The 23847-nt window shown below is 38.8% G+C and overlaps 3 protein-coding genes across 4 annotated transcripts; 1 reads left to right on the plus strand and 2 right to left on the minus strand.

The window, feature by feature from the left end:
* Positions 1 to 495: 495 nt before the first annotated feature.
* On the plus strand, positions 496 to 13510 carry LOC137962393 (uncharacterized). 2 transcript variants are annotated; one of them, XM_068809227.1, is made up of 12 exons: positions 496 to 911; positions 1495 to 1571; positions 4550 to 4625; positions 4709 to 4781; positions 4882 to 4933; positions 5016 to 5077; positions 5272 to 5335; positions 5517 to 5577; positions 5657 to 5743; positions 9411 to 9504; positions 10065 to 10172; positions 13303 to 13510. In XM_068809227.1, the coding sequence occupies exons 1-11, from the start codon at positions 811 to 813 to the stop codon at positions 10155 to 10157; spliced, it is 840 nt and encodes a 279-aa protein (XP_068665328.1). In that variant the 5' UTR covers positions 496 to 810; the 3' UTR covers positions 10158 to 10172; positions 13303 to 13510. The 2 variants fall into 2 exon arrangements, with proteins under 2 accessions (XP_068665328.1, XP_068665330.1); XM_068809229.1 differs by having other exon boundaries at positions 5520 to 5577.
* A 996-nt stretch (positions 13511 to 14506) lies between these two features.
* On the minus strand, positions 14507 to 15635 carry LOC137962394 (tetrapyrrole-binding protein, chloroplastic). The gene has a single exon (XM_068809230.1). The coding sequence runs from the start codon at positions 15612 to 15614 to the stop codon at positions 14829 to 14831; it is 786 nt and encodes a 261-aa protein (XP_068665331.1). The 5' UTR covers positions 15615 to 15635; the 3' UTR covers positions 14507 to 14828.
* Positions 15636 to 16664: 1029 nt separating this feature from the next.
* Positions 16665 to 22345, minus strand: LOC137962392 (uncharacterized). Its single transcript, XM_068809226.1, has 4 exons — positions 22067 to 22345; positions 18611 to 19140; positions 17593 to 18489; positions 16665 to 17507 (listed from the first exon to the last, which is right to left on the minus strand). The coding sequence occupies exons 1-4, from the start codon at positions 22226 to 22228 to the stop codon at positions 17123 to 17125; spliced, it is 1974 nt and encodes a 657-aa protein (XP_068665327.1). The 5' UTR covers positions 22229 to 22345; the 3' UTR covers positions 16665 to 17122.
* Between the last annotated feature and the right edge of the window lie 1502 nt (positions 22346 to 23847).

Raw genomic sequence — 23847 nt, forward strand, 5'->3', positions numbered from 1 at the left:
GGAACGATGCGTCCCGAGCGACGCTTCAAGTGGATGATTCATAAAATTGGGCTGAATCACGGTTCCACAATTTTAGCCTGAGATGATTACCTGCATTTTTTAGATAATACTTGCGTTTTTTTACCACTAACGGCCTAATCAAATAAACTACGTAATACGTGTGAACTTTATTGATGACTAACCCCTTAATAATGTCACACGTTTTTGAATTATAATTTATTTGTAAAATGGTACTACATAAGTTCATAACATAGTATTATATTGCACTTTAACTTAATTCATTTGATATAGCCAATATGGTACTATTTCTATTTTTTAAGCGATCAATGAAAGCATCAACCTCTCTCTCGTCTATGTACTCTGTCATAACCAGGTACCTAACCTTTAACATGTTATTATACCCGTATTCGATTATTTTTTTGTGGAATACCCCAATAATACCCCTTATTGGGGTCAATAGGTTTGTCAATAGACAGGAACAATGGGAGTGAGGCTTGAGATTGTGCTTGAAAACCAAGGATTCAATTGCTGAAGACTCTTGAAAGGAATAAATTGTTTCTATATGCGTGTTGGGTTTATAGAAGAACCAAGTTCTTGTTAGTAATGCTTTTCTAAGTTACAGGACGGAGTCACGAGTCTCGAGTCTCGATTCTCGATTCTCGATCCAGTCTGATTCGTCTACGCGATTCGCTGGAAACTATGTAATATCTAGCGGCCGGGTGGACTGAACATTCGCAGGGAGCCGGCAGCACCCTGTTCACCTGAATTCCGGAAGTCGTAGGCTTGAATAGTTCCTGCTCCGAAGGCAAAATGACGAATTCTTGGATCAGGCTGTTACTTTTCGACACTGTTCATACTATAATTTGGTGCGTCGTCCTCTTCCAATTTCCCGCTAGAACATTGGGGATCAGGTAATAGTTCCATTTTAGTTTCCATTTATCGAAATCCAATTGTTATCTCAGGCTCTACTGCTTATCACTTTTTCTGATAAAACAGACTTGAACGCTGTAAGCTGAAATGTTTTCTAGGAATTTCACGATTCACCGCTAGTACTGGATTTCGTGAGTTAGTTATTCTTATTTTAGTAACGTAATTTCTCGAGTTATAATTTTGTGTACATCCGAGAGAAAGAACAATAAAGAAAGAAGAGTGTGAATACCATGGCGAGAGGTTCTGTTACCCCCTGCTATTTTATGTTTCTTCTCCCTCCTTCCTCCCTGTGATGCTTGGTTATTCAATGAATTCCCTTAAACTTATAGCATAAGGTCAATGGTGGACTTGTTAAGTTGCGAGTAGTGGACAGTTACGCTGATCTTGTATTAGATACTGTTAAATACGTCATTGATTCATAAAGTTGACCTCTGGTACACTTTTTAGCAAGTTATAAATTGGATTTGTTTTTTTGCGCTTGACAATATGTTTTCTTTTTGTGTCTTGAGCTGTAGATTAATAAATCTACTGGTGGAGTCTTATTAATTATCTGTTGGTTTGTAGGAAGGATGGTAGCTTCCTAGAAATGCTCATGTGTAGAACAACAGTGCAAGGAAGATATCTCATATCTGATGACAATGGTATGTCAACCCATCAATTGGGCCTTTTTACTTACGTTTGCATTACTGTTGCTGAAATGATTCTGGAACTTTCAAATAGTGCTGCTAATATTGAGAAATGATTACTTTCAATTATATAGTGATAAAAGAGAAACTGGAGGGGGCAGTGCAAAACGTCGCCACACATCTCTAGTATTTAGGGGTCATTACTTTTCCATGTCATTGATTTTGTCAATGCTTGCTGGTGCACTGCAGAATCTTTTTTATCGTTATTATTTTCTTTACAATGAGAAAATGGTTCCATTAAGAACAGAACAGAACTGAACAGAACAGAAAGATGCATCAAGGACAAACAAAGTGAAAACTGAAAAAGACTAGAAGGGAATGGGAGGCAAGCTCCTGCCAATGAGGTGTTGTCAGGAAAGGTTGGTGCATGCTACCTGTAGCAGCTAACTTTTAAATGTTGAGGCATATTTACTTCTACCAACTCCTTGATGCCTGAGAACATCTAGCAAAAAATACAGGGATTACCTTTTCCCTGGGGACCCACCAATAAGGCAGATTGCTCAGTTGTTTACAAAAACTACAACGGTTAAGTGTTGCCGTAAATTGTGATGCCTTGAGTCAGTGTTCTGTCTACACTGTCAAAGTATCCTTTCCAAAAATTGAAAACGCAAGCCATCAAACTGAAGCACAATGTCTGTTAGATGTTTGGCAAACCATGCTTTATGAACAAGAGATTAAGAAGGACGGGTCCAGAAGTTTGATTTTTCTGTTAGATTCTCCAATTTATGTAAGAAATCTATGCAAAAAAAAAAAAGAGAATAAGATACCATGAATGAAGACCCTTCTATCCTTGAAAAGGATTTTCAGACCCTCTTATCTATCTCACCGTGTGGGGAAGCCTATCTCGGTATGGAAATGACAATCTGCAGCCTTGAGGAGGAGCTTGGATGAGCCATACACTGCCTATCGAGTATGAAAATTGTTTGCTTTTCTTGAAGACTCAAGATACAGTATATATGTTATTCTGAAAAGATAATGAGAGATGATTTTATTAAGAGAAGAGCACCCAAAGAGGAGAGAAACAAAAGGAAGACACTAAAAGAAAACTAAAAAGCAAAAAAGGTGGAAAAAAAAAGCAAAGAAGAAAAAATACAGAACTAAAAAGCCCTAAATAGGTGTGAGTGGGGAAGGAACCCCCAAAAGAAAGACTTTATTGAGAGGCCCCATCCTTTGCAAGTGCATCGGCCTTATGATTGGCTTCACGGGGAGTATGTATCCAAGAGATGTCAAGCTGAGCGGTGATGTACACAATCTCATCATTGAAACTATGAAGCCACCAAGGATGGGAGGAAACTCCAGAAACCCAATTGATCACCACTGCTAAGTCACCTCAACCATGAAAGATTTTCAAACCCTGGATCAGGCTTTTGACGTCAACATTCATAGAGCCAATGACACCAAAGAGACCAGCAGTCTGATTATTTCCAACTATTCCTGAATCACAACCCGTTCCACCACCTAGATAAGGCCTACGACGAGAGCTACCAGTAGAGTAAGGGTTGATTGGGTCAGGAGGAGTCCCCACTCATGGTAGAAACTAGATTGGAATGAGATAAAGCTACCACGAACTGCCAATTTTCTCTGATGATGGCACCAGGGGCACGACTGAATTCAGGGAACTTGCTAGTGCAGAAAAGAGTATGTAGAGAGACCCCCCACCACATATTGACCATCCCTCACATGTTCTAGAATTTCTTTATTTCTTGATGGCCCACACGGAAGCAATGAAAGAGGTGCCAAAGAATTCTACCGGATTTAGTTGCATGTCAATTAAATAGCTGCTGAAGGGCATCTTATAGTGAGGCTGGGAGACAACAAATGAAACCAAATTTATGGAGTGTTGCACCGCAAATGGTGAAAATGAGAGGGCACTGATATTTTTTAAGTCTGAGGCTCCTATGTGTAAACTAATGAGGGTAAAGTTATTTTCTTTATGCACAGGCCTGAACTTAGGCTCGTGGATCGGGGTGCAATAATTTTCCAAGCAAGGGAGCAAGTAGGGTGGTGTTGAAGATGTTGGGAGATGAAAGTAGTTGGAGGAAACTGTGTATGCACCAGTGGTTCCGGTCCAAATAAGCTGATCATCACTGATCGCACATAGGGGTGTCAATCTTACCCAGTTACTTGATTTTCCTTCCCCATTTCCTAAATGGAACAGAAGCGGATCTTTTTACCTGATTAAATATTCGGATAATTGGGTAAGATTGCCTATTTAATGTTTATTAAACGGAAAGAAAATGGTTAATGCGTATTCCATACCTGATTATCTGGTTACTGATTAAGTAAAGGACATTTTAGTAATTTCTCTATAATCTATAAAAATTGACCTTAGGGTATGTCAAAAACCCTAGAAATCAAATTCACAACTTCAACTATAATAATCATCAATTTGAGACCCAAAACAGTTCAATTCTTCCAAATTATTAAGCTGCACAAGCATTACATAAACTTGGACAAGTCTGAGAGATCTAGATCTGCTCTAGATCTAGGACGAGATAAGGAAAAACCTTCTAGGGGCACAATAATACATAAAAACTGCTCAAAAGGCAGTACAAACCATCAACCAAGTGGTTATGACACAAGAAAGAAGGGAAAAATCCAACCTTTACACACTCAGAAGAGCAGATCCGTAAAAAACCTCTTTTATCCTCTTTCTTTGAGTTACCTTTGAACTCCATGATTGTACTACACTCTTTCCGTTTCTTATTCCCCATAAATTTGGCCTTGGACAATGTGCCCCCAACATTTCTAAAATGCAGAAAGTACATCAGATATCGTCCCAATTATGTGCATAACAGACAGAAGCAAAAGGCCATGCGAAGCAAAAAGAGAGTTTATATGCTTAGAATAGAAATTTCTATCAAACTGTTTACTTGTAACTTATGTTATTGATTTTTTATTTTTTGTTTTTTTTTCTGTTGTCTATTCTTCAGGTCATGTCTGCAATGCGCTATCACTTGATCGTCAGTCTCGGTGCTGTCCCAGAAGGGGGGAGTCTTATTCTTGCCAGTGAGATTATTTATGAGACCCTTTTTCATTAAATACTCAGACAGAAAAGAAATGATTCAAGACATTTTGTTTCTTAATTCCAGGGGATGCAACGTTGTTTCTCAGTGCTGCAACTCTTATGAATATTGCGTTTCTTGTTGTCTGAATCCAGCTCGAGTACATTTTGCTTCAACTGTCTTGAACTATTACTTCTAGCTTGGTATTAATCTCTGCATGTGCGAACTTATGGGTTTTTCATGTTTGTTTTTCTTTGCAGACCCCGAAGGAGCTTGCTTTGAAGGTCAAGGTTGCAAAACCGGCAACAGCAGGTGATATTGTTGTTTAGACTATGTTTGCTATTACAGGCTTTCTAGCATAGAGTATGGTAATCTTCTTCATACCTTGAAACAGGCACTTATGCAAGTATTTTTGATTTCTGTGCTGGGAGGTGTCGGCACAATTCTGCAAGTGTGGTACTCCAGCAATCTTAATTCTCTTTTCGTTTACAACCGGTTATAGATGGACCCTTCTTGACTTTCTGGCTTCTTCTCCTGGCTGTGCATGTTTGTGTTATGGCACTAAAATTATTCCACATAGAAATATTTGTTTCCTCTGTCTTCTGGCCATCATGTTTGTGCTAACATTTTGCTTCAAATTTGATTCTCAGGTTCATGAAAATGCTTATGCAAGTGATTTCCATCACTGCTTTTCCTTGCCATCAAATTCCACTGGTGAGTGTGCACTTGATTATATTTCCCTGTCACAACAGCTCTTATTAGATACATCAACAAGTAAACATACATTATGTATGTGACGGATTTTGTTGTCTCTTGCTGTTTTTATCCATAAAAACTTAATGTAACTGCTTTCTTTATTTAACTGGTGGCATTTGTCTAATCAATGTCAGTTTAGTAGGGGCTGTGGACAGTGTTTCAGATGCAAGATTGTCTGGCATCAATGTTGTTGTTTCAAAGTGAGTTTCTGCAGTGATTGTTAGTATAATACAACTACCGGCCTTTTTTAACTTATCATAATGCTTGGACCTGATGCAGGCCTGGTGAGTCCTGCAACTTGGTCTGTAATTCCAAAGGCCAGCTATGTGTGCCTAACAAGCTTTTGGTGCTAAATAATTGTGAACTGTAAGCTTCTAATTCATACAGACACCTTTATTTTCCATTTACATTTTTTACTGTAATTGGTTAAATAGTTGTGTTTTTTAAGATAGTCTTGAGTTTAGTGGTTTTCCACGGACATGCTTTTGTTAATGATTTATTTGCAGCATAATTAAAGTTTTGAGTACCAAACAATCACAAATACTTATGATGTCGCCTAAACCAGTAATCCTCTTTCAATGGTGTTGGTTGAGATTGTCATTTCTGATCTTGCTTTCTTGTTATAGTATGTTCTTGCCATGGTATTCTGCCTCAGCTGATGTTTTTTCTTTATTTCTACCTTCATGGATACTTGGTCATTGTTTTGCAAATCCTGTCAAGCAGGATTGCGTCTTGGCTTAATGATCACTTTTTTTTTTCTTGGGAAAGGCAGCGGGAGGGATGTCTACTGTGTGGTCTTGACTTCATGCCTAACTGGGGTTTCGGAGGTGTAGTATGTGCAGTAACCACAGTTTCAAAAGGATTCTCTTAAGCATATTTTGTGGTTTATTTACTCTATCATCTATCTGAATACCTAATCATTTTTTTATTTTTTATTTGGAGAAAGGAGCTCTTTTCTTCAATGCTTGAAGGCAAACAGAAATATAAACTTCAACAGGCCTCTTACAATGAGAGATTGGCAGGAAAATCCCTCCTTAGCAAGAGAATCAGCCAAACAAATGTCTGATCTCAGAATATGAATCCAACAAACAACATTATTTGTCAAATCCATAGCTTCATAAGTCTTCTTTTTGGCACACTAGCTAATTACCACAAAGGAATCATCTTCCACAACAAGCTGACCATGCAATCTGTCCTTGAAAACCTTTAGGCCTTACATTAGAGCTGAGAGTTTAGCTACGGTGGAGCCAGCCGAATCTAATGGCCTAGAGAAGGACAGCAACACATTCCCACTATTAGATCTAAAGACTCCAGCAACACCAGCTGACCTTGGTTTGCCAAAGGAGCTTCCATCAAAGTTAAACTTAAATATATTCCAAGGGCAGGACTCCCGCTCCTATGGAGCAATCGGCTTAGAAATAGAAAGCTTAGCCACTAGACCCCAATTTTCGTTCAAGTAACCACCAGCAAACTGCTTAAACTTCTTCAGAGAGCATGCCCATAAGATAACATTGTTCTGGATAAAGGTTGAAAGTATTGGTCAATAGTTTGGATAGCCTGTTGAAGTGCTTTGATTCTGCTTGAGCCTATCGACTAAGGAACATAAGTGAGATGCATCTTAAGCATGATGTTACCAAGCTTTGGCAAGGCTAAGCCTAAGGATGGTAAATGAGCTCTTTGAAAGTGGCTAGGATACGTAAGCTACACCCTTAAACATTGAAAAAAGTACTCTAAATCTGCCAAAAGTAAGGGCAATAAACAAGTGGGTGATAAATAGATTCAGCATGAAGGCCACAAAGCTTGCAAGATAAGGTAGGTGTGAAATTGGGTCCAAGGCCCATCCCAAAATGACTATTCAACTTAGGAAGCTTCTTTCCCAACTAATAAACTCAAGATCTTTGTACTCACTAATCCATGTGGGACTATTCCTTAACACTCCCCCTCATGTGTAGGCCCTCTTTTGTGGCTCTACAAGTGGATAATTTAGGTGTAGGCTCTCTTTTTTTGTGGCTCTACAAGTAGATAATTTAGGTGTAGGCCCTCTTTTGTGGCTCTACAAGTGGATAATTTTAGGTGTAGGCCCTCTTTTGTGGCTCTACAAGTGAATAATTTAGGTGTAGGCCCTTTTTTTCTGGCTCTACAAGTGGATAATTTAAGTGTAGGCCTACATATGAATACCTGCTCTGATACCATGTGAAATTGGGTCCAAGGCCCATCCCAAAATGGCTAGTCAACTTAAGAAGCCTATTTCCCAACTAATAAACTCAAAATCCCATTTTTAGAAGGTTGTTAAATGTGAGGATTCTATCTTTTAGAGCTCCCCACCACAAGAATTTGGCTTTGGAATGAGTGGAGAGGTCCCAGCCAATAGCAGCTAGGTTTCTATCCTCTTCATCATCCCCTTTAAGGAGTTTGAGACAAGATGTTAGAGTCCAAGGGTATTTTAGTCATTTATCAAGCATATTTTGTGTCATGAAGTCTTTACTTGTAGGAGGTTGAGTTATGGAGGTTAAAGGTGTCTTTTATATTTATTTTATGGTTGCTTATTAATTGCATTAGATGTGAGTCATTTTAGGGGCATTTTTTCCGTCATGTAATCTTTTGCTTAGAGTTTAATAAAAGCACTTAGGAGGTTGAGGGTTAAGCTCATCAAGGCTGCAACTCATGCAGCTCTCCTTCTTACTTCTTTCTTTCTCCAAACCTCTTCTCTTGTTTCTCTTTCTCCTATCTTAAAATTTCATACAAGAAGCACAGAAAATTCACCTTCAATCTCAGGTTTCCAGATGATACTCATTCATATCTCTTCTGGGGTACAAAGAGTCGAGTTGATCAATGAGATTGGCAGCAGCAGTACATCATCATCAGTAGGACTCTCCTAAATTCCAAGTTCAGCAGGCAGAACCAAAATCATCAGTGCTCACCATATCAGAGACAAGCAATCTGGCCTTCTCGCAGGCAGAAAGAGGTGTGGATATTGCAATTAAGTCACTCATGACCAAGACTACAACTATGCCAAAATTTAACTGAACCTCCTTACCAACAAGCGTCCTGATTGCATGAGAGATCATGGGGAAGAGTCTTGCTAGCGAATGGCAGAGGGGAGAGAGTCTTGCAATGCTTTATTCCTCTCCACCAGCTCTTGACTTTGGGCCAGGTCTTTGCAAAACCAACCTTCTCCAAATAGTAGCTTCCCTGTTGATATCAATTTTCCAGCACCACTTTGCCATCAGGGCTTGGTTGGTAGTCTTTACGGGTCTATTACCTAGCTCCCCTGCTTGCTATGCTTGCAGATTTCTGACCACTTGACAAGGAGATGCTTAAATCCATTTTCTGACATCTGCCAAAGGAACCTTCTCATAATCTGTTCAATGTGGTTAGCCACACTTATAGGGCAATAAATGAAGGAGATAAAATATGACGGGATACCGTTAATGCAGGATTTTAAGAGAGTTAGCCTCCCTGCCTTAGAAGCCTTCTGTTCCAAGTCAAAAGCCTTCTATCACTCATCATATAGGACCCCAAAGCAATTTGTCTGGTCTAGATGAGAACATAGGCAGCCTAAGGTAAGAGGCAGGGAGGCTATCTGCAACACTGCCTGGGGTCTCAGCCATAGAATCAACTCACTGCAGCTGAAGATTGAAGCCAAAAGGTGTCGGTTATTCTAGTTTATTTTCTGATCAGTGGCTAGTCCAAATATTTCTAGGATAGCTTTGAGATTGATAACTTGCTCGAGGGTTTCTTCACAGAAAATAATTGTGACATCCGTAAACTGATGGATGGAGATATACAGACCAGTATCCGCTGATACTGGCTGCAGCTGACCTTGTTGGAGAGACTTTCACTTGTTTCCATTCTATTCAATTTTTTGTATTTTTTTACAAGTCCTTTCAAGTTAGAATTTCCTTTGTTTTTTAATTTTTGAACAATGGATATTACTCACCAATTGATGTCTCCATTGAGGTAAAGGGGTCAATCCATTTCTGAGTTAGAGAATCCAAATCAGCAGCACTTAAAATAACTCCTGTGTATATAGCTTACAGAAATACATGAGCTGCAAAGGGGCATGTTTTCCTAGCATTGGATCTGATCAACCAGCGGAAGTTGTTGACGATGCACCTAAGCAATTGGTATGCTCTTTCCGGTTTCTTTATGGCTTTTATCTTGATTGGCTAATCATATATCATTGATTCCATAACATAGTTAAACAGAAGGGCCAATGACTTGTATATACTCCAATGAGTTGAGCTCCATAGTTTGACCTGCATGATCCTTCATATGTGTGGTCTTCATGCAGGCTGCTGTTAATCTTGCAAAAAAAAAAAAAGCACTCTACTTTATATGAGTGATTCAAGCCCTTGTGTTACCTAGTACTGACTCATGCAAAGTGGATGAGTTTTTCTGGCAAGATTCACTGCTCGCATGAGTTTTTTCTTTTGCTAGGTGAAAATAACATTTTCTTCGTGCATCTTTCTTCAACACTTTTGTTTTTTTTATTCAAACTCTTTAATTAAAGTCCTCAATTTTGAAAGAAAAAAGGAGTGAGGATTCCTTCCCTATATCTTGACTTCTTGAGCTCAATAGGATTATCTGAATTTATGAGTACAACAGGATTAACTGAATTTATTATAGTCAGTAGGATGTTTTATGGGATTAATCCTTCCTGAGCAGCTTTTTTATTGGTTATCAGAATCCAGGAGCATGTTTGTACACCCGATCACCCGGTATGCTGTCATGTGATGGCTCCCATCAGCAAACCAGGAGACTTTGCCCCTGTGCATAATGAGCTACTTCTGATGTAAGATCTTTCTTGCCTCTTTGTTTTATTTTTTCACTCTTATGAACATGGAATGTAGGAAAGATTCCCAACTCTTAGAACTACTAAATTCTGATCACAAGGTCTTTGTGTTTGTGCACATATTAGATTCAGCTTTTCTTGTTAGAATGGATTTAACATCTGCTTAGTGAATTGTTTTTTGGGTGTTTGAGTTTGGATTTACCGTATGCATCTTAAAGCTGAATATTAGGTGGGACCATTCAAGAAAAAAACTAAATGAGTAAATGGGCCTCAAATTTTTAATTTAATTTATGGTTCTACTTTGTGTTCCATGTACGGACGATCCCTCTTCAGTTTTTTGTGTTTTTTTTTTTTTTGAGAATGATTCTTTTTCATATCAAAGAAGAAAAGGACACTAGATGCTGCTCCGATATTGATGTTGTTAGAGAATAGTCTGACGTAGACAATTGAGGAGAAAGGTCTTTGGTTTATTAGTTGGGAAAAAACTTCTTAACTACTATTTTTGCGATAGACCTTGGACCCAACTTCACTTGGTATTGGTACCAGGTTCTTAGACATGGGGGAGAGTAGTGGTAGGTTGGTAGCGGGATCATCTGTTTCACAAAGGCAGTAGACTCTATTCCTCTCACATCCTCTATAAATCTTCTTCCTCGTCCTGAGATCCTAAAAAATTACGAATGAAGGAAAAAATGACAAAGAACAATTCAAATCTTTGGTTAAATTGGCTAAATGACTTTAAACTTACAAGAAAATTGGGAACAAATAGCACAATAGACAATGACATAGGAGTAGCCCGAACTACTCCACCATAATTGGATGACAAGGACCCTTCAACTAAAGTTACCGAGGAATAAGATAATGAAGGACAAATCAGAGAAAACTAAGATGGAGTACCTGTCATATGCGCAGATGCACCAGAATCGATGATTCATTTACCTTTATCATTAGAAGAGGCATGAAGTGTAGCAGTACTTGAATGTAGCTGATGGGTCTGTGGCACTAGTAGAGGACGAGGAACCCTGTTGCGATTGAGTCTGTGACTGAGCAGTGGATGAGTCTCCGTATGTGTCAAACCTTTGCATGAGTTTAGCTATGTTATCACGCATACTTGACATGGAATTACTGACATTATTTCCACCGTCAAACGTACTACCATATGATCTCTCAATATGGAACGTGTAACCATTACGCATATTGGGTCTTCAACCAACAAGTGATCCTTCTCCTTTGACTCCAAATACATCTTTACAGCCCTACACCATAACAAGTGATTTTTCCCATCACAGTACTAGTAATTTGCACGTGGGAGATATCCTTCTTCTCTACTCCCCTATCACCACCTCAACTAAGTTCACTATTACTGGAGGAAGTCATTGAATTCTAGAAACAGAAAACAGAGATAGTGATTCGCTGTTTATTCTCTGCACAATCTCCATCACACTCGTTTCCACTGTAACTATCAGCCTCTATTAAAAACCGAAATGAACACACCAATAACAGTGTGTGATCAGTCCTCTGGGCATAAACAACCTCACACGTAGTTAGAACTTCAAACTTGAATCCCTTATGGGTCACAAATCACATCAATTCCACAAAAAACAGCAAGCAACAGACAGTCTAGAAGACCAACCTGGCCTGTGCGCAACAATTCTGGTTTTAGAACCAGATTCTTAACTCAACAAGGGGCACAAGCATAGTAAACCTTCCATAAAGTACATAAACCATCAGTTTAGAGGCCTGACAATAACAAGCATGACTAACCTTGGAGTCCTCTCGGAAGAAAAAGATTTGATGTTTTCTAACCTGGAGACTGCTGCAAGTGAAGAGAAGGAGACATACTATTCTAGATCTCTTCTAGAGCTCTGATACCATGTCGAAGTTATTAATCAAGAGAGAGGAAAGAGGAAATTGAGAGAAAAAGTTGGACAAGACTCACGGAAGTTCTGGTTTCTCAACGTGATAATACCAAACAGAATCTGTTGTCAGAAGTCAACCTAATCTCCTTCTATTTATTCACTTAAGTTACAATGAGGAAAAAGACACAAATATCCTTCTCCCTAGAACATCATCCCTTATAATTCCCTAATGCATAAAAACAGAAATATGACATACTTAAACACTCTACTAAGGTACTTAAATTACTCATTTATAAGCATAATGACTAGAATACCTCTAAGAGTTACATTATTCTACACAGGCAACAAAACCAGCTCATCAAATATTTTTTTCCTACCACAACAGTGATATTGCTGCAACCAACTTCTCAGAAAATTTTCTATGGCCTACCCGTTGTGGTCTTCAGCTACGAGTACCACACAGTCTGCCAGTTCTTTGTAGGAGTGACACCAGAAAATTGACACTAAGCCGTACATTCTGGAACACCTGTTTTTCCTCTGTGGCACAATTGCCAACTGCGACTCCCATGCAGAGGACCTTCTTGAGCTGGAAGTTTACCATGGCTTTGGTCTCATTCCCTTTTGCACAAGAGAGACTCTTGGTGGGACACGAGTGTCTGAAACTTACCTGCTTTGTTAAGACCAGGACTAAGAAGCCATGAAATCTGCTTGATAATAGCCTCAGAAGCAATAAAAAATATGGTATTTTTTTGCAAATGCTTCTTGTTCTTGTTCAGCTTCTTCAATGCTCAACATCCATGTAGTCCATTCCAATCTTTTCAACCTCTTCCACATGTTGGACATCTCCAAGCATGCAGACTTTCATGTTTGGTTGAGGGCTATGAGGAACTTTCTCTGTCCCACTGAAACAGTAGTCGTTTTCTGGGTCATAATTTTTCAGCCCAATTTGAAGCTCAATGGTTTCAATAAATTTGAGCGGAGACAATTTTTATAAGAAAATTTGGAATTACTATTGTTGTCATTCCTCATCCTCGTCTCCTCCTGTTTCAAGGACAGTAGTCCTGCACAGGTTAATATCAGGAACAAAAAGCCTTCTAACTCCAGTTAGTCATTTGTGATTGGACTTGGATCAAACTTTAACATGATATGAAATTAGCATATCTGTTTTATTGGGGCCGATTTTATCCCCTTTTAGTTTGTATCTCATTCGTGTTGTCATTTTTATGCAATTTAAATGCATCTAATTTAATGAAAATTTATTATTTTTCTGGCAGATTTTTCCCTATTACTAGGGAAGGAAGTTTCTTCAATCCAGACACCTGTAGCACTTACGCAGATCATCATACATAAGTAGATGTGACTTGTTCAGAGCATTTATGTATATGATGTGTTTACATTTTCTCCAATAGTCTTTAATTGATTTGATCTTATAACTATCCGACAAGATTTTGGGACTAATTGAGTTTTATTGTCTCTGGTTGAGGTCATCACTTGGATTCGATACCCTTGTGCTGCAAGGTCTACTGATAATAATCCTTCTTATGCGTTAAATTGTAAGTATTTTTACGAAAGATCATATATGATAGCTATCTAGTGCTTTCTAATGTATGTTTGTCTATGTAAAACTTGACATCACAAACTCCAAAAATCAGATCTTGTCTCAATGTCATAGAGTCAATAACTTCTTTGACCAAAAGGATAACTAAGGGAAATATATCTTCGAGCACAAGGAGCCTAGGATTAGTCTTTGTGGCTAACATAACTAACTAAAGACTTGTAAATGCGTATATTGAAGGGTTTTTTTGAATAGTAACTCATACAAAATTTTCTCTACCTGGTGAACCGAATTATGTTTCTGAACCAGACCAGTCTGATTTGACTCGGACCAAGACTCTTCTCTTCCTAGGGTTCAGATTCTCTAACTTTTCCATTGGAATTAGAATGCCACTCAAAGGAATATATATATATGTCTTCTTCCTGGCTCGGCGGAGATGAACTAATTGATAATTTATCTAGCTTTAGTTAACCTAAGCCGTCTTGATTGATAATTTAAAGGTCACTTAGGCAGCCAGCCCCCAACCAAAGGTTTCTATCTATGCAAGGAGACTTACCAATTCCAACCATTCACTCAAGGAGGCTCTACCCTTAGTAAAAGTAAGCAACTTGGGTTCACTATCCCCTCCATCATTAGTGACTTAGTCCTAGTCTCAAGTTCCTTGTGAGTGATATTATGGTTTACTTGTGAGATAAGAGTAGTAGCTTTAGTGAGTGCAAGAGTTAAAAGGTGTTCTCATGAACTGAAAACTATCTCTTCCATGAGATTATGCTAGCTTAGTCAATCACTATCTGTCTCCACATTGGTATGATATTGTCCACTTTGGGCCTAAGCCTTTATGGATTTGCTTTTGGGTTTTACCCCAAAAAACCTTATACCAATAGAGATAGTGTCCACATTTGTATATCCATAATCCTCTCCACTTTTAAACTTTTAATCAATGTGGGACTTTAGTTGTGAGCGGAGAGGGTAGGAGAGTTTTCTCTTATTAGAAATATATTACAATAAGATAACAGGGTATCCACAATCCTTATAGAATTAGAAGTCTCTCATTGTTCACAAAGCTTAACGCTACTAAGAAAACAAGGCAACAGAAGAAAAACCCAATCTCGCTGTGCCTCCAAGATTATCCTCCACAGGACATCGCCCGCTTCAAAGTAGCAATTTCAAATGGAAAATTCATCAATCACATCTTCTGCTTTTACGGGTGCCGGCAATGAGGGACGCACACAATTTAAATTGGACTTAGAAGCTGTAGTCTGGTTTAAGACTCTTAGAGATGGTGGGTTTCGGGCTCTGTTTTTTCCCTTCATTATCCCCTTCGCTGGCTTTCTCCTTCGCTGTGAACAGCTCTGCTTCTTCTTCCGTCGATTGAAAAGCAGGGTGTGTCAAAATACTGTTGAGCAATTGGGTCCCTCGTAGAGCATTAGTCAAGGGCAAATGACCCAGAGGCGTGTCGTCTTTCATCTCCCACAAGAATTCATCAGGAAAGGCTCTGTAGTTGTATTGTTCCACCTCGGTGTCGAGCTTCTTCATCCACCGAACCCTTATAAAGAAATTGGTGAAATCCCTCCCAGACTTTTCCCATATCCTTTTCTGAACACTATATCCGAATTTGTTGTCGCTGTTCTCGCGCCAGAGCCTGTCAATAGTCTGGAGATCCAACTCAGATATAAATTGGACCTCGGAGAAGAAGACATACCCGCGCTTGACCGCGCCTTCGCCCGCAAGAACAATGAGCAGGCGGCGTGTCTCTTCATCGGCCTGCCGGAAATTCCGGGAGGATAAGTATTGTTCCAAGAGGTCAAAGGAGATTGAAGGGGAGGTGGTAACGGAACTGGACGAAGAACTAGTGACCGAACTGGCGAATGCGGTGAAGTGAGAGGTGAATTTGCACGAGAGAGAAGGGAAAGCGGATGTGGTGGGTTTGAGGAAGACGAACAAGGGAGAGGCGTCGAGAGAGGGGTGGTGGTGGTGGTGGTGGTGGTTGACGAGAGGGTGGTGGAGAGACTGAAGAGATTTGGAAGCCATGGCTGGTAGGGGGGCAAAGTGGTGAGGGATAAGGGAGGCGAAAGAAGAAAGGGAGGGAAATTTGGGATGTCATCAGGACATGCGGAAACAATGGATTTGATTGGTTGGAAGAGGGTGAGGCTGGATCTCCCAATTTCTTTTTGTCTGTTTCTGACCAATATTATTCAACCTAACTCGGTCAAGTGATCGGGTCCAATTCAATCGGGTTTGGTCGCCAATTGAACTACATAAGATGAGGTCATAGATGTGATTTCATTTTTTAAATACATACAATATATTAAAAATGCTTAAAAATCTAAAAAACAAAATCATATTAGACTCTTTGATATGGTTTCTTTAACACTCCTTCTCAATCAAAGTCAAAGAAAAGAAACTTATTCCACATTTAACATGAAGAAGAGAAATGGAATTTAACTCTTTGATGAAGGAAGGAGAAGGAAAATAGACTTTGACCCTTTGATGAAGGAAGGAGAAGGAAGGCTAATGTGAGGTCAATACTCACTTTATGGAGAGGCCAATAGAGTTGGCTTTCCCACCTACCACCAATACTCATCTTTACTCCTGTGAATGTTTTGAAGACAGGGGATAGTGAACAAAAACCTTCTATGGGTTATATTTTTGAAGGGATGAGAAGACCTTAATACATTTCAATCAAAATTTTAAATTTAATACCACATGATGTACTTCCATTATATCAACTCAAATTTTTTTAATCTTATTGTCACTCATTCCTTACTAATCATCATTGACATTAAAAATTGCTACGTTAGGCTGGTCTGTCAGGTTGTGAAAGGTTCGAGTTTTATAATACCAAAAATTGTTACTAATTATTATTGGTTATATATAATTTATAATTTATACTTTTTTATTCTCACCCTGTGAATTTGACCTAAAACATGTCATAGAGGGTAGATAGAGTAGGCCTACCCCTTTTTTTTTTTTTCTGCATTCATCAATTTTAAGAACTGAGAGAAGCGCCCTCCAAGGAGAGGTTAGCTGGTCCTCTTCCCTTCTCATCAATCTTTTGAAGAACTGGGAGAGGCGTCTTCATATGCAAGTGTGTGATTAGCTACTAAAGTTTATTTTCCGCTGTTGTTATACATGCAGATTAGGAAAAAGAGAGAAGAAAATTAAAAATAAAAAAATAAAAAAAATATACTGAAACTTGTATGGTGTACCAGAAATCACCCTATTTGGCCTTCTTCCCACCACCTTTCATGGAATAATGACCGGTGGCTCAATACAAATATATAGGCGGCTCTCTCTGACACAACACGAGATAAAGAATGCTTCGGTAGTGCAACATCCACTACAGGGAGAGTTCAAATGAAGTGGAACTCGCAGTGGCCAGAAACAGTGTGCAGGTAACTAACCACTTCCAGAGCTGATGTCAAGGGCAGGTAACACCAACCACTTCAAGAAGAATCATGTCAGCATCTATGACCCATTTCTGATTTTCACCCATCACAGATTTCTGTTGTTGGTCAATCGTGCCGCCTTTACTGATCTCAGCCGCCATCTGCTCCTGAATTATCTTGATTTTCTTCCATATGACCACTAGCTTCATTAGAATCACCACCTGCTCCTAAATTATTTCCATTCACACGGTCATTGGCATCGTGAGCATCTCCACCCTCTCGCAAATTGGCCAATGGCACTACTAAGCCTTCCAACAAAAGCATCAAGGGGTTCCTGTTTCGAAGGTCAGGCAAATGACCCTCTTCTTCCTCAGGCACGAGGAGCACTTCACCTCCACCATTCCTTATGGCTTCTGCTATACGTGGGTCCTGCATTGCTTCAACTATACGTGGATCCACCATCATGTTCCTCAGCTCATCAGGTGGCAGTGTTGGCACCGAATCAGAGAAATCCGAGACCAACAAATGAGAGTACCTAAAGACACAAATAAATTATGCGTAAGAATTACAGTAGTGGCAGAGAGGTAAAATATTTTGAAAGAATTAACATTATGTCTTACTCGTTCTTCTCTGATGAAAAGGTTTCCTTCCTCACACAATCCCAATCCCTAGCTTCACTGCTGTTCAGATTTATGGAGTCTATTACTAGGTGTGCAGCCTCTTTGAGCAACTTCTGCAATTTGGGGAATCGCCAGAGGAGATAATTTCTTTCCACGTAAATGTTGATAAGATGATCCAAGGAAGGACTTCCGGCCTTGGCTGATCCAAAAAAAACATGCTTCAGGATTTTTGTCCAAACTGCTTCCTTCAAAGGTGTCTTCTCCACCAACTTCTTTAGGACCAAAGGGTGAAGCATCAAAGCCTGTTTCATTAGATCAACTGAGGTAGCTTTTTCAGCCTCTATCAGGCCATCTTTCTCAAGATAGAAACGGGAAACAGCCAGGGAGTATGAGAAGCTTGGGAACAACCAGAGAGAGTTATCACTTCTATATTCCTCAGCAAACCTTTCAACCCATGCATACTCCTCTGCCCTAAGAGCAAAGTAGTCAATGCAAAAAAGTGCTCCCATTGGGTCATTGGAATCAAGAGAAAGCAACAGTTTGCAGATCTCGAGAGCAGATCGGTGACAGCCCCTTCGGGCCATGTTTTGCATGTGAGTGAACAGAGCAGAGAAAAGAGGTTTATTTGTGTCATGGCTGTATTTCAGTTGACAGTTACCACGCATAGGGGTGAATAATGGGTGCCATGCACACTCTAATGCATACAAGCATTTAGCAATATAATCCGCAGCAGATTGGTGTTCCCCGGAGAATTTCAAAATCTCCGCAATTGTTAAAAGTGATTCAATATGATATGGGTGATATGTTAAGATACTTGCAATGCCATTGACATCATGGATTGCTTTGGCAGCTTCAAACGCTCTTTGAGATTGCATATAAGAAGGTGAATGTACATATCTGAAAAAAACACAGACCCAGTAAGAAATGAGTCAGAAAAAGATCATGAAAGCCATGGTGTATGATATATAAAGGCTACAGCACACATCTAGCATAAAACTCAAAAAGCATATGTGAGTACCGAAAATAGTTTTGCTCATCTCTAGTTTCTAGAAACTCCATGGATAAAGATCCATCCCAACGAGGCCAATACCCTGATGGAGAAACCAGATTTGTTTTCCTGTGATTGAGACCTCCGTGTCTACCACCATGCACGTGTCTTGATCTGTTATTGCTGTTATTTTCAAAGGATCTCACGACTTTAGATCCAAATATCCTTCTTAATTCATTTTCAGCCCTAAGGTACTTGGGGTCGACCGCTAGTACAGATTGTATGAGGTCAGCCTGAACCTTAGAATTTGTCACCAATTTGATTTTCCCAGTTGATTTTTGATGGTTTGAATCTATTGACAAACTCTCTAGGATCTGATCAAGTGACTTTTCTGCTTCTGCAGCCTTGCCTTTGATGGATGTCAGATTCTCTTTGGACTTCTTCTTCTTTTTCTTCTGTTTGTGACTGGCTACTGAATCGGAACAGTTCTTAACCACAAAAGGTTCTTGTTTAGCATCTTGACTAGTAGAGGTTTCTTCAGAGACGTCAAGCTCAATCTCCTGCAAAAAGAAATCCAGGTTTCACCATTAGCTTATGAATTGAACCATGCAATTTTCTTTCAGAAAAATGAATAGCCATAAACAGAAAGCCAACCAAGTCTAAACATATCTGTTGATGGAAGTAATTCATGTTTAAATTTAAAACTAGTTCAACCAAACTCAAAGTTGAGGCTAGGAATAATGAGACATTGATTGTAGTTTTCTACACTGTGCTTTCACACAAGACAAGCAAACATCCAACGCTTCCACCCAAAAGACTATTGACAACAATACCAAGAATAGATGTAGGAAAGGATGCATTCAAGTGGTTGAAACAACAGGAGACTGACAAAAAACAGAAAAGGAACAAGCTAAGAATCTGTGTTGCATCTTCATCTCCAAATACAAGCAGAAGCCAGGTACAGCTTACTTTAAAAACAGCCAAAGCCACACTACATCCCACAGACTACATTCAACACAATGATAACTACTCAGTGGGGAAAAAATTCCACATAGAAAAATGAGAAGAAAAGTTGATGGGGTTGAGCAATAGGCCAACTAAGTGGCTAGTCATTTTGGAATGGAACTGGCTCAACCCAAAAACTCAACATGGTATAACAATAGGTTTTATGTGTGAGCTAACCCCAGTTTGTGCTCCCTAGGTTATCTGTGTATTGTGGGCTCCATGAAGGAATCAATGTGTCCCATTAAGAGGGTTTATACCCCATTAGAAAGTTGTGCCCACGTCTCAGGCCCATTATGTGTAAGCTTGGAGGTGAGAGGGAGTGTTGAGTGGGAAAAAACCCACATTGAAAAATGAAGAGAAAAACTAATGGGTCATAAGGTTGAGGAAAAGGCCTCCTAAGTGGCTAGTCATTTTAGGATGGACCTGGACTCAACCCAAAAATTCAACAATAACAAGTTGAATCATTCAGCTGACATATGAGCACGCTGCACAAAGATTTTAAAGCACTTCTTGAAATAATAAGAATTTCAATAGCAGCAAAATGTATAGCTGAATCATTTCTTTCTGCAGAGCAATGAAGGAATAGATAGAAAAATGTTAGAGAAGATGTAAGAACAACCAAACTGAATGCCTGGATATTTTAAATGGTCAAACAAAAATAGCCCAAACCCAAGAACCACAGACAAATAAAATTAATGGAAAGTCTCTTATGGCTTTTGGGGAAAGATAAGATGCAGCCAGAGTTCATTTCTTTCTTCAGAGAAATCAAAGAATAAAATGAGATGATGCAAGCGAAAATATAAAGCCAACAAACTGAATGACTGGGATTTTTAAATTGACAAAACAAAAATCAGCCCAGCCCCAACCAACGAACATGTAAACATTTTCCCACAAACTGCCACACATCAGCCACAGCATACCACATATGAAGCATCCAAGGGTTTGGAATGGTGTATGAAGTAAAGTCATCGACATAAGCAATGGGAAAGGTGGAACATCATTGACATTCTTCACAAATACTAACCAACCAACCCATATCAGTATTTTAAGCAAAATAAAGTTGATAAGGTCACAACTAAATAGTGGATTGATTTTCAAGAAAGGTGTAAAGCCACAAGCCTTTTAGGAGCAGTAGCCAGAGAAGAACAAGCTTAAAGGCTAACAATGGTCTCAGGCGGTCCCGATCAGAGCAAGAAGCTAAAATATAAGGGGATAGGCTTGAATTGACTATTTGGCTATTAAGAAGAGTGAATCCCGGTTTAAATAGTGGATTGAGCATTAGTCCGGTGAATAGAGAAGGGATACTCTCTTAGTTTGATGTCTTGGTTTCAAATCTCATGGGGATTATATCGTGTCTCACATGCTTCTGAGAGACCAATATCAAAAAGTCAAAGTCAAAGTATGAGGAAAATGTTCCAAAAACTAAAAATATAAGGACCTTAAATTGCAGTTACTGAAGAAACCACATGGGTAAGGGGGAAAAAGCCAAAAAAAACCAAGAAAAATAGTAAATTAAACATGATAAAGTGATAAGGGAAAATCTGCCAAAAAAAATTATGACATCATATGTAGAGGGTAAGGAGATTGGACTCAAGTCTAGAACCCAATTTTTTCCTCTTAGAAAAGTTGCACTATTTATAAGAATGTCATTTGCTTCATTATCTTTACAACAATATCATTATCATTATTTTATCTTAAAAATTAAAAAAAATATATAAGAAAATTTCACAAAGGAATATCAATCATGAATATATGAGATAAGAAATGAATATGGAATAAGAAGACATCAAGTTTTAAACTATTCAACTTAAACTGAATGGTTAAACTAAGAATTGAGTGCATCTAACTTAAATGGACTTCAGTCTATACTCTTTTTCTCCAAAAATATAAACCTTGGGAAGATAAAAAGTTATCCATGTCAATGGAGCACTTAACTAATATGCCAAAAACTCATCCAAACAGGCTAAGCTGATGAGCCTATCCCATATTAAGCTGACCTAACCCAATACTATCCCCTACATGGCCTTCACACTAAATCAAATAGGTTGTAGTGACTCCAGTTTGGTACCAGGCAACCCTTTTCGTGTGACGCCCCATAAAGATTTGAATATGGGCCGCTGAGGCACATAACATAAGCATATAGACCAAAATCTTTAAAGTCACCCTGAACAACGCACCTCTCTGTTTGAGCAAGGGTAGTTCTCTATAACCTATTAGTTAAAACACTCCACGGTATAGATGTACAATCATGCAATTTCAAGCCGATTAGCATATAGTTCGCCCGACCACATCGAAATCACCTCTAGCCACAAGTTACCTTTTCTTCACGGCGGATAAAGCTGCTACAGGCATAAAGTCTAACATATTACACACCCATAAAAACATATACATAGAAGGCATCTCAGAGGATAATCGAAAACATCGAGACATCTAATAATATTACGAAAAGAAATAAATTTCAAGATGTGCTCGAGGAGAAACCTGATCTTCAAGAAGATCAAAGGGATTTTGAAAAGAAGAGCGCGGGTTTGGAGACCCCAGGCCTTTGTCATCGTCGTCGTCAGGGTCAGGTTCAGTGTCGGCAAATCTACTCTGATGCTCCTCCTGCTGTTGAAGAATTCTCCTCAACAATCGAGCCGACATGGTGATTGTTTCTTACAGAAGGAATTAGAGATTAGGGCTTCTAGAATCAAGGATAGAGAGTTTATAAAAGATCGATAACGCTCGTAACAGGGCATAAGAGGGAAGGAAATCACTCCCGCCGCCAATTTATTGTTTCGACGGACTAAATGGTTGCGGTTAGCTGCTTGAACGGTCATCCGTAGGCATCATCCAGGGAAGGCAACGGGGCAGGTTCGGCCGGGTTTTTAAACCCGAACCCGGTCTCCGGTTGAAACCCGATTCATTAAGGCTCTTAATATTATTTAAATATGGGTTACATAGAGGCAAAAAACTATTAAGTGTAACTTTTTTTAAAGAAATTAAGTTTTATATTTTATTTTATATTTTTAATATTATTTTATTGAATTTTTAGATATAACTTTACCTTCATGTTTAACAATTTTCAATCGAGTTTTTAAATAAAATATCTAAAATTTTAATTAAAACATTTTATAATATTTAAGAAAATGTCACATCTAGCACCACAACATAGAGTTAAAGCCGACATAAGTGACTCACTGGCAAGAGCCATATACAAATGGTGCTACATACAAACTTAAAAGCATAATTTCTATGTCCTCCAACCACAATGGACATTATCTTCATTGTCTGTTGCTTTGCTAATATCAAAAGAAAACAACAAAATAAAACAAATCTATCCATTTTCAAGCCCCAAATGTTAAAACCCTAATAAATCGATAACAAAAACCATGAAATACTAGTTTTTTACTATTATTTGCCTCCCTTAGTTTGAAAATTGTAGAATACAATAATTTCAACTACTTTATCCCTAATAGACTCCGAACCCACTAAAAAGGTTGAAGATGATTAATGACAAACCTCAATATTTTTGGGAGATGTATCATACTATGAGAAGGCAAGTGCCTTATGACACCTTGTATATGTATGATGTCCGGAAGGTCCATATGAGTAGGGGCTAGCGTAGATGCCTATGCTGGAGATGGGTTGCCCATTGGTCCTGGGGTCAGTATCAATGCTAGTGCTAGTACAAGAAAAGGTGGTGATGGTGGTACAAATGGAGACACAAAATCAATAATGGAATGGAAAAATTTAGATATAGGTCTTTGTTTATACCCATGTCATCTTATAGGAAGAACTTATGGCAAATCTACATGTTGACATTTGATGGTGTCATAGGTACTACAATATCTACTATGGTGATTGTACCCTATAATAGTTCAAGACTATGTAAGCATGTCTTGTTGAGTTTTCCATGAGAAAAGGCTAAGGTAGCTCCTCCCTATGAATATTCCTCAACTACACCAAAATCTTATAACAAAAACAAATAGATCACATGGACCTCTCTAGCATTGTGCTCCAAAACTAGTAGATCCTACCAGGTGCAATAACTATCCATGTGTATATTGCTTTACTACCATCTCAGGCATCTTTTTGGGGAGAACACTAAACTCACTACATAGCCTAACAAATGGGAAACTCACTCCAAGTTAATAGTTAAACGAGTAAGAGACTCAAGTGGGATATTGATTACTAGTATCCTACCGCCCTTTTATGCCTAGTTTGGCAAGATCATGGATCATGTTACCACATCTATATCTACATGTAGGCCCAATAGAACA

The sequence above is a fragment of the Aristolochia californica genome, unplaced genomic scaffold (genome assembly GCF_029961685.1).
Source record: "Aristolochia californica isolate CCGP_79_NKW_82.1479 unplaced genomic scaffold, dmAriCali1.0.hap1 SCAF_4, whole genome shotgun sequence".
Taxonomy (NCBI): domain Eukaryota; kingdom Viridiplantae; phylum Streptophyta; class Magnoliopsida; order Piperales; family Aristolochiaceae; genus Aristolochia; species Aristolochia californica.